Consider the following 11,993-nt stretch of genomic DNA (forward strand, 5'->3'; position numbering starts at 1 on the left):
TTTATATATATATATATATATATATATATATATATATATATATATATATATGTAACTACAATGTAAATAAATAATGTTTATCAATGCGTATTGATTGTTTATCAATATTGGATATACAAAGTAAGGAATTCATTTTTAATGTGATGATGATTAAAAGTTATAAAAACTTAATGTTTAAAAAAGTGAGTAGGTATATACGTGATTTATATTGGTTTTTATTAATAATAACTTTAAGTGCAAAGAGCTGCAATGTATAATATTATCAACACTAATATTCAATTTGTATTAATAACGTTTTGTGTTGTTTTTTGCAGTCGTACACGCAGTTCTCCAATCTCTGTCGACACAAGCGGATGCACACGGGTTGTCGTCAACAGGTCAAGTGCTCACGTTGTGGTCAGACCTTCAGCACCTCCAACTCGCTCTCCAAGCACAAGCGGTTCTGTGACTCCGGCAACTCCAGAACTCCGCCACCCGGTAGCATGCCACACATTCCCCCACACACCAGCCCCAATCCTTACCATATGTTCACTCGACCTCCATTCTACCTTCCGCCATCCATTATCCCTCCGTACAACCACCCTCCGATGTTCCCGACAGGACACCCTGCCGCTCCTTTCTTCAACAGTTCATTCATGAATCAACACCAACTGACTGAAGACAAATTGGATCTGAAGACGGACCTAAAACCGGGTTCCATGAAGTTCCATCAGTATCATCCTAATGAAGAGCATCTCATATCACTGCTCAAGGTCAAGACAGAAATGGACTTCATGAGGCGGTGTACCACTCCTCCAACATCGTCCAATCAAACATTCAACAAAGTATCCCCAAACGTAGGCGAAGAAGCGGTTTCAAGACCATCCCCAGCCAGACCGATATTCTCCAGTACCTATTCAGACCCAAAAGAGTCCTTGGCAGAGCCAGAGATCAATGTCGTAGATGTGCAACCCGAACCTCACGATCTATCAAGTTCTAGTGAGGACAGGCAATCTTGTGGTCAATTAAGAACTCCGGAACAAATTGACCCACAATCCAGTGATGATCAGCCTCTAGATTTAAGAATCGAGGGAAAGAGAAAGAGCAATCATGAAAACAATGAAGACGATGAACAGTTCTTTTCATCGTCCGAAAGCGATCAGTCACCTACAAAGAAATTGAAGACACAAGCTTCATTCGATAAAGGTGCTAATGAGAAAGAAAAGTCATTTAGGAGATTGGATTCTCCGAGTAAACTGAAATGCACTTCTCCTGTTAGACCAAACAGTTCTCCTGAGTCCCCGAAGAACACGTCGACGTTAAGACCCAAGAAAGAGTCTTTAAACTCGCCACCTTCTCATTCACCAGTTGAAAAGCATTTACACACAAATGAAAGTAGCAAACCACCTTCGATGGTATGCCCTATACCTATCCATCCCCACACACCGCTCCACATCGATAACATGCTCTACCGAAATCCCTTTCCTAGTTTTCCTACTCCTGATTCCCACTCGAATCACGAACGGTTCATGCCATCACATTTGCAGCCGCTTCAATCCAGATACAACCTGCTTGCAACGATGATGAGTGGTTTAGCCAATGGCCAAGGTATTCCACGGCCACCTTTGGACATGTTGAGACCACCCATGGAGCACTTCGGAACCGGTAACAAACCCTATCACGAAGTTCTGAATCCCCAGCCTGACAGTGTGAATGGGAACAAGATAAAAGACAGGTACGCCTGCAAATTCTGCGGCAAAGTGTTTCCGAGATCTGCGAATCTGACGAGACACACCAGAACACACACGGGAGAACAGCCGTATAAGTGCAAGTACTGCGAGCGGTGCTTCAGCATATCATCGAACCTTCAGCGTCACGTCCGCAATATCCACAACAAGGAGAAACCTTTCAAATGTTCTTTGTGTGACCGTTGTTTCGGCCAACAGACAAATCTAGATCGTCACCTGAAGAAACACGAAGGAGATGACGGCAGCGGTATCGTAGCGGCCGCCGACAGCCCTGGTAGCAGCAACGAGAACGACGGAGAAGACGCTTGTGTCGAGATAAGGAACTTCGTCGGCCGAGTCGCTTATTCCAATTTGGACACATTCAACCACAATTTGAACCTAAATCTTCTCAGCCAGTTCAAACTTCCCTCTAATCCATCTGATCATGAACGGATGAACCCCACAGCGACCTCAGCAGAAGAAGAAGTGGCTCCGGACTCCGACCGGGATTCTCCTCAAGATCATCCTGGATATCCTTACACTATCGGAAAATCTCGTTACCAGGATAGTCCTCTAGGATTAGTGGTGAACAAAGGTTTGGATTTCATCGTGGGCAAGGACTTATCGTCTCCTGCGTTCGACTTGAAGCTGAGGGCGGACAAGGACGAATCGCCGTTGAACAATAACATATCTGAGCCGGAGAGTATTCGCGTAAGCACCTAGCGCTGGGCGATGACTTCTACCCTGAGTTCCTACCGGTGAATAGCTGATCTCTGGTGGATGGATATGCGAGTGTTACCAGTATTTGTCAGAAAGTATTCCAATGCTTCGGCGATGGATAGTCTAGTGTACCAAAGGTTTGTTAGGCAATTCTAACGATGTACATTTTTAAATAATGTAGAATAGTGTATGTTATAATTTTATCGATACTATATTGTTATATCAAAGTTCGGGTTTTGAATTTCGCCACTGTAGAAATAGAATCAAATTTCACTTCAATAATATAGTGTTAAAATGACAAAGCAATCGAATGTATTTATCTCTGTGATCTAGGTCTTGTCAAACGTTTTTATGATTTAATTACGTTTATATGAAGATTTCCATGAATATTCTTGGTACGTAAAACAACATTGCTACAATTACTTTGTATAAAACGTATCGACCAGTGGACAGTAATAAAGAGTTTTATTATTTCAATACCTGTAAATAAAAATTAAGTTTTCCGTACAAAGTTCAACATAGTTATTACATTTCATCTGAGAAGTGGCAACACACAACATATCACCGAAATAAGTTTAAGACTTGGACTGTTCCTCCTACTAATTGTAAAGTAATTTTAAGACCTATTTAATATTTTATGTACACTTTCTACGTGCAAGTCTGACGTTGAATTTAAAAGAATTTATGCAATTTAACAACTCTTATCCTGCAAAATTGTTTTCATAATTAAATATTACAATATTGATTAGATTTCAAACACTTGTTTTACAAAGTAGAATTTTAGTTTTATTACTTATGTTATATTATTATTTAAAAGTTCTGTTTTTATGCGTGATTCATGTATACCTTTTTTAGACATGCTGTTAAGCTGTAAGAGAGAGATTGCATATGCATTAAGGCCATAATAGAATTTTATATTGTTTTATTATAGTTTAAACTTATTTAATTTGAAAGCACAGTTTCACACGGCTTAATGTATATTAAATGTTTTCTATTACATTCTAAAAATATTTTTGGTTTAGAATGTCTATTTGTTTAAATATTAATTAACAATATATGTGGTAAAATGTCGACAACTAAATGTATTAGTTTCTTTACAGACTACTAGTTTATGTACTATTTTCAATTATTTATTTAACTTTAATTTACTTATTGCAACGAAGTGTTCCTGTGTTATTGTATTGAGTCTAAATGTTATACAATTACTTTTTACAACAGAGAAAAAGGTTGGAATCGAACAAGGCTGTGTGAAGTTTAATCTTACTGCTCTTTGAATAATTTATTCTCTCACTTGTTGATTGTTTAATTTTTAACCATACTGTAGAAATAATTAGTGAGTTAGAGAAAGTTGTTGAGATGGTACAGTTAAGTTATTTAATCGCCTGGCTTAGCCATACAAAACTACTATGTTTACTCTTGACATGACATTTTGAAAAATACTAATGGCGCATAGAAAATATTATTTAATTTGTTTGAGACATGTTATCTTAAAATATATTTACCAAATTTACTTGAACAATATTTTAGTATTATTAGTTTATTTTTCTGTATCATTTGGTACTATTAAATACAAATATAAAACTATGAATTTGTGAATTTAATTATTGTGAAATAAGCTCTTAACTTTTTCAAATATGTATTTAGACCACGATGCTCATGCATGAACTCTTAGTCACAACGTTTGAATTATAAACTGTTTTGCGATGTAATCGTGTAGCAAACTGTGTATGTGATTGTAAAACTTGTATATTTATAACAAGATATATCATGTACAGTCAAGTTCAACCTTTCATTAAAAAATAAAACGTTTAAATAAAATTTAACTCGAATGTTATTTATTTTCAACCCATTCTATAACAATGTTTCTAGATTTTATCGTAAGTTTCCATGCTAAGCATTTGTTGAGTTAATGACAAAATATAACGAAAATGAAATGTCGCTTAATTGGTAACAAATTAACACTTTGGAACTGGAAGGATTACTGATAAAAAAACTGATAAGCAAGTTTTAAAATAATGATACGCTAATAAACAATGAGCTCCACATAAAATTCTAGATGCCTTACAACCTAATCAGAATTTATAACAGAACATTCTGTAATTGTTGAATGCATGAAGTTCATGGATGCAATTTATATTCAACTAAACAAGGTAGGAGTACACCAGATCAAGTGTAGAATAATTGGCTGGAAAGCCCAAATCTTGAATTATCAAATTTTCTTTTGTAAGTCTTCTTAATTTGTTCTCGATATACCCTGCGGAAAGACAGAAAAATATTAGCAGCCCTTGAATGATACTCTTTGAACCTATTAATAAATTATTAATTTAACTAGAACATTAAAATAATTATTTATAATTGTGTTTTAGTTAATTTTAAGCTTAGAGTCAACAAAAATTAAATCTGATAATTTTCAAAGATTAACAAAAAAAAATGCTTTGCAGCGAAATATTATGTACTTAAGAAGTTGAGTAGCGAATTACAATGTAAGCACGTATTATTTAATTACCACTTTGGAAGACAGAAGTGATGGCTGATTATCATCGAAAAATTACACTGCAAAATACACTGATAACTGCTACTACAATAGAGAGAATGGACGGATTAGTTTTTTTATTCAGGATATGTGTGTAAACTCCTAAATCTATCCAATGAATGATTTATTTGCTGAAGAAATTAAATGACAATCACGACTCCGGTTAGAGTTATCCGTATTATATTAAAAACCGTGTGAATAAAGTCTGAAATGAATTCATATATTCATCACAAAACGTCTGAGTACAAGCAATACTGGTAAGTATTAATTGTTTTATTACATGAATCTTAAAATCGCAAGTTTAAAATCGATGCATGAACATTGTTGCAATGTAAATATTCTAATAATGCAGCAATAATTTAAACTAAATTTTTTTACTGCAAAACCGCTGAACTTAAGTACTTATTTCAAATACCTTAACATCGAAATTTTTCAATTTGGAAAAAAATTACTGATGACAATTGATTTTGAGTTACATCGGTTATGAATTCATGTCTGTGAAAAAGATTCTCCAAGTCCTACTTTTGAACTGTAGCGTTGTATATATTGTGATACAACTGTTTTGTCATTTTCATAAAGTGCCAATCTCTGAACTAAGCTATTTGAATTAGGGTAATGTTTTTTTTATTTGGGCTAGTCTTTGGTTGATGTATAATCTCTTTGAATACTATTGTTGTCCTAGGGATAATCTGTACTTTTTAAAATCGTGACATTAAATTTCTCATTTCCTGAACACGGAATTCGGAAGCGAGAATTCGGGGTCGAATCCTGGAGAAGTGAATTCTTATTTTATATTGATATCATATTTTAGGATCACAGAACAAATTGAGCACAGATATCTCACAATTCACAGCGCAATCCTACGGCAAAACCGAGAAACTACAGTTCACCGTGCGAACACTAGCGAATTCTGTTCACTGGTCGTGGTACTAACCACAGCGTGCCAGCAAGAACCAACAAACTGTTTTTTCTGAGCCCACATAAACTGCTTTACAATTTAACAATATATCATATATATTTATTTTCATTCATCTTGAATATTACCGTCGAGTTACGGGACTGCAAACTGCACGTAAAGAATCTATATCCCAAGTACATATATCCCAAATTTATAAACTTTAAAAGACCATCAATGAATACTTGTAAACAGGATAAAATACTAATATAACAGCAATTTTACGTTTTAATTAGGCTTATAACCTAAAAGTATACAAACCATATAATATTTTTGTACATTTGAGAAACTTTATACATTATTTATTTATTCACATCCTAACGGTTAACCCAATTATTTCAGATTCATGAGTCACACGATAATAAGAGAACAACCATGAAGAGAACAATAGGAAGATCAAAAAGTGAAACACTTAATATGAGAAGCATTAGTGTACACATTTCATTTTATAATCAAAATATCATACTAAAGTTGGCGCAATAAGTTTTGGTTGTAATAATCCATTTTATCAAAAGAAATTTGGTCATAGCTCTTTTTTTCTCTTTAGAAAGACAGAAAAAATACATTTTTATCTACGTAGATTGGTAGGCATTTGAATCAAAATACAGGGTCATCTCATAGAAAAGGGTTGAAGATAAGAATATGTATTTTGTTAAAAAATACGTTAATTCCTTTATGAAAAATGCTATTAACAACGTAATTTCCTTAGGATACATTGAAATAAAAATATATTCCATACATCATAAGTCACTATAAAAACATGTCACTCCTTCAAGGTATAACTCGTGTACATAAAGCAAAAATTCACATTTCTTATTTTCAGTCGTATTTAATTGGGCCTGGTTATGAAACTGCCTATATTTTGTAACTTAAAAGTCTGTAAATCCTAGTGTAACTATTACATATAATTTCTAAATTTAGTGAAATTTATGAAAGTTATCTAAAAAATAAGAAAAATTCAATTGCACCACCTTAACCCGCACTTATAAAGAAAAATATTGCAGTCTAGTGCAGAACCTAGAACTCTCGTTGTGTCTTCGTTTCTGTGGGAAATTTATAATTTCCCGAATGAATATAAGAAAATTGTCTATTTTAAAAGTTTTATCCAATTAAATTAAAATTAGGAAAATTGCATTGTACAGTTAAATATAACTTCAAAAATAACATGACTTTTAATAAAATATGATAAAGTTACATATTTTCACTATAGAATCATTTAATTTTTCATACACACACTGTTAAACTCATATACTTATCCTGAGCAGTGTCACTGTGGGATTGATTTCAAGATATACCAAATTAATATTTTAAATACTAGCAGTTCCTCGTTGAACAATTCATGAGTATTTCTATGTTGCTAATTTTCAAGTGAGGTAACCTAAACTTCATGCTAGTTTAATAATAAAACTATGCAGTTTAATAATAATAGTAATGAAACTTAACTAACACCGTAACTGCAAGATCTCACGAACCCTAACAAAATATCAAGGATGTGAAATATTATAAGGATCAATATTATGGGTATCAAATTCATTCAATAACTTACTATTCTTTTTCTTGTTTACTCTGTTTATTTTTGGTGATATGTAAAAGCCGGCGGCTAAACTAACTAAAGTCTGTGTAGGCCTACAATGCTGACTGCCCAGGGATGGCGTGAGGTTCATCCACAATCACGGAAGCTATACCACGGACATGTCCAGTTAATATTGTATTGTCTGATAGCGCGATGACACGACTTCGCCGCACCCTCCCACACGCGTGATATTGTTCAGGTATACAATATAATACGAGTATGTATGCATATATTGGACGGTTTCCATCACTGATAATGGCTGTGCAGTATCACGAAGTTCTGATCACCCGATAATACCCGTGTGTCAGTTTATAATACATCGTAAATAATACACTGACTAATAAATCACCTGGGGTTTTAGACAGTCTTCTGTGTAAGCCGGTTTTTTTGCTGTTACCATCAGTCCTATTGCTCATCGGTTAGAGATCCATTGAATGAAGTTTGTTTTGAACGATGGAAGGATTGTGAAGAAAACAGGGTTTTCTTTCCGGATTTTTCCTGTTGTTTAGGTATATGAAGAAGAGATAAGGTTGCAGATATCGAAATGTAGTGTTATGATTTTTTGTATCACTGAACGATGAGAACTGTCCGTAAAGTTCTGTTTCCTTAATAACTATAGATCCTTCTTCATTGGCTATCAAAATGAAAACCAACGGGAACTTTATCTAAAAGCCTACATGTCCTGGAGCGTTGGAGCGTACATGTCATGAGAGGTGGTTAAAACAATAAATTTTTCGGTTTCACTGTAATAAACTCACAAAAGTATAAGCCTCCAACAGAGCTTTATTCTTGTTGTATGATTTGTTGTTGGGAGATCATTAATGAAAACCAGTTTCTTATAACGCCTTTAAACCACAATAATGAACTTCTATGGAAGCATATCGGTAGTTTTATCGTATGGGGTTCACAAAAATTCCCAAGATAGAATCCATAAAATTTCCGGTGGTTGGGTGTCTCAAAAAGTCATGTGAAACTTACAACTTTCAATCTGCTCAGTGATAGCTGGTGGGAGAAATGAGCATTTCCACGTTCCATCAACCTCGAAGCTCATGACCACCGTGCATGTCTCATGTAAAGCAATTTAGAATCTCTTTTAACTATCATAAAGAAAAGGGTCGCTACAATGGTATTACACTTGCATTTAAAAGACTACTTGTTGACGAGGTACTTGTATGTAGGAAGTGTTTGAAAATCTTTACACCATGTATAGATTTTGAGCGAGAACGTTTGCACATATCTTGTAATACCTTACTTAATTTTTTAAACCAATAATCTAATTTTCATTTCGGTTTAGGAGTATCACTTATTTTGTGTGATAATATTCAGTGTCAAATCTAAAAGTATTGTTACTCGTTAAAAATGGAAAAGATTGTTACTTGAAAAAATAATACTCCAAAAACAATGATCTCGGGTTGGTTTTGCTAAATCCATTAAAGAGAATCGAACAATGCTGCCTCAAAAATGGAAATAGTGCGTATGTGCTTCATATACCAGTACATAAAAACTGTTGGAATCACTCAAATTTATATCCATACCATCTTTTTGATTTTTCTTGGAATTCGTGATAAGGGATACCGAATTGCCTCGTTTTCCCTATTCAATATTTGTTTGTGACTGCAAGTGTCTTATTTTATAGAACAAAATATAACTGGAATATACATCAATTGGATTGGTTTGAATCAAACTAAACTTGGTGTAAAATGTAAAACATTTCAGGAGCGCATTATCTAGAGATAAAAGTCTGACTTTAAAAACCTAGAATAGTTTCAGTAACAAAATTTGAATAGTTCCAATTCGGAGATCTCCTGAATCTCCAAAATTAGCCATTCGATGCTCAATTTACCAACTAACGCGAACAATAATACTGTTAAGAGCGCCAGCTTAACTGGTCGCATAAAAGTATTGATCTATAAAATAAACAGTAGATAATTACTTTAGTAGATGTTAGCTCTGAAGAAACAGTTTGCATGTAGAGATGCCAGTGATAACAGTTGCGTGTCGTGACATCCTAACTGCCGTGTCATGTGTTGGTGTGACTGTGACTTCACGCTCATCGTATATCCCTCCCCGCGATAATTCGTCAATAGTCCCATCAAATAACTCATGCATTTTAAATTCTTTTTCAACTGTAATGATAGAGTTACAAATTGCAAAATTCATACCCTTCAATGTTGTATACATCGTATTTCACCTTTTCAGGTGAAATATAATGTCACTGCCAACGCCCAACGGGTCCAGGAATCTCTAATTGGGGTGGTTGGATGATGGCTTGCTTACTGTAACTACACGTTTCTTGTCTAAAAGCCATTCCTAACATTGTCTGGATCTAGTTATTAAGAGTACTAGAAGGAAGAGCTTATTTGTATCTTGCAATTCTTTCACTCCTTCAGTGCATACCCTCAATCTCTCTCGAAATATTGTTGGGAGAAACGACCTCATGGATCTTGATAGTATGTAACTAATCCTCCTTATTATAACAATGATGAGTGATCCTGAATGTTAATTTTAGTTTAAGGCTAGAGTACGATTTCAAAACGAGTGGTCGATTTTATTCTGAAAGGTACCTTGCTGAATCAGTAATGCTCCTGTGTTCCAATTTGAAGCCCTCTATTTTTCATGGATTACAAATTATAAGATATATAGATTATAAAAAATAACAACATTTATTTTAAGAACAATAAAATTAGATCTACAAATTGGTGCCGAACCTAAAACGAGAGTAATTTAAAAAATAAGCTATATAACTGTTAAAAATATGTTATTTCTACTATCAGTAGAAATCTCACCATTTATAATATTAGAGCAAATTCCCAAACATATTACACCAGTATGAGCCATAATGATTCCCGAGTTTTTTTTTATTAATAGACGAGAGGCCGAAGGTTCGGTCTAATAGAATTTATTAATTTAAAACAATCTTCTCATATACCACAGTCAGAAAAGGCACTCTTTGGAGTACGATCTGGCAAAAGTACACTGAAAATTTAGGTGCGCAAATTTTCAAACAACCTTAATTTGATATGATCGGTTCGTAGTTCGCTACTTCTGATAAACTCTTTGAAACTATAAGAAATTACACAGCACTTGCATTTACGTTTCTTAAACATTTGTTGTTGTTTTTAAAAACAAATAGAAATCCCTGAATCTCTCTAGAGACGACCGGGAATTTCTATTTATCCACACCTACTCACTTCTTTCTAAGTAATTGGCATTGTACATTTCGTTACATACGTGCTGGTAGACTAGAAAGATCCATGTCATGTGTCACCAAAATATCGTATACATTTTCTCTTATAACTGTTGTATCGATAAACATCGCTCAAAAGAATAAGTTTTAAGATATAATCAATTAATTTTGTGAACAACGCAGTGGAGATAATATTTTTTTAGTACATTTCAATACTACATTGAATCTCTTGCTGTATGTTAATTTTGTAAGACTGATTAATAAACATTTTAGTCTTTAACTTCATCAAATTGACTTTCACTAATTTTCCGTTTGGTTGCGTTTATTTGAAAACCTTTAAGGTGATGTAATTGATTTTTGGTTTAGAAGATGTATGTAAAAAAATTGGGAACTTTTTACAAAAACTTCCCTAGACAAAGAACATTTTTTACGACTCCACTAAAACCAGAGACAACGAGTAGTTTTGTAACTAGGCCAAAATAAAAACGGCTGAAGGTAAATTAATATGTGAAATTTGTAAAGTACATATACAGTATGTACTTGACTGTGTATATGTATATAGTTTGTATGTGTGTGGTGTGCAGCTCCAACGGGAGACATATTATTATTTATTTATGACTTAAGGAAATATTTTATCCATTAAATAAAATGTATGAGATTTATATATTTGAGATTATTTGTTTGATGAAATTAAAATTTATTAAAAAGAAATATACATAATGTACACCAATAAGCTTTCAGATTTTTATCTTCATAGTTTTTATTAGGACATGAATACAAAATAAATGCCTACACTTCATGTTTTGAGCGCTCGAAATTTCACGTTAAGTGTTAAAAATTGTTTAGTTGTTCTTTATTCGAGGAAGGTAAGTATCTTAAAGAGTTATGAATTTAACATAATACACATTTTCCCATTCCAAAATCGATTGTACCACCTTAAATATACATTTGATTATATTCTAACTAAACTTAATTCCATGTTAACTATACCTATAATGTGATGTAGAATTGGCTAGACCATTTAAAATTGTTTACAACATGTATGTTTATTTGTGTTGGAAATAATTAGACACATACTTCGATATAAAATATCTTCTTTAAATGAGTAGTTCTTAACTTTTAGAACAGTTTAATACTCATTTTATTATCATTCATTTTCTCAAGATAAAGAGAACAATTTTTTTAAATTTGCGTCTTAAATAATTAATTTTTTACTATATTTAATATTTGCTAATAACGTAACTTAAATTTTGAAGATCTTTTTAAAAAGATAAATTTTAAAAGATAAGAAAATAATTACAAATGCAAAGTTAACAAGT

The 11,993-nt window shown here is 33.3% G+C and overlaps 1 protein-coding gene across 2 annotated transcripts in view; it reads left to right on the top strand.

Annotated features, from left to right (window-relative positions):
- LOC124362441 (histone-lysine N-methyltransferase PRDM16-like) overlaps positions 1 to 4,249 on the top strand; it is a 196,960-nt gene extending 192,711 nt beyond the window's left edge. For both annotated transcript variants that reach the window (XM_046816949.1, XM_046816950.1), the window contains exon 7: positions 315 to 4,249. In XM_046816949.1, the coding sequence (XP_046672905.1) occupies positions 315 to 2,429 (2,115 nt within the window). In that variant the 3' untranslated portion in view covers positions 2,430 to 4,249. The remainder of the gene's footprint in view (positions 1 to 314) is intronic.
- The last annotated feature ends 7,744 nt before the right edge of the window (positions 4,250 to 11,993 follow it).

The sequence above is a fragment of the Homalodisca vitripennis genome, chromosome 5 (genome assembly GCF_021130785.1).
Source record: "Homalodisca vitripennis isolate AUS2020 chromosome 5, UT_GWSS_2.1, whole genome shotgun sequence".
NCBI lineage: Eukaryota > Metazoa > Arthropoda > Insecta > Hemiptera > Cicadellidae > Homalodisca > Homalodisca vitripennis.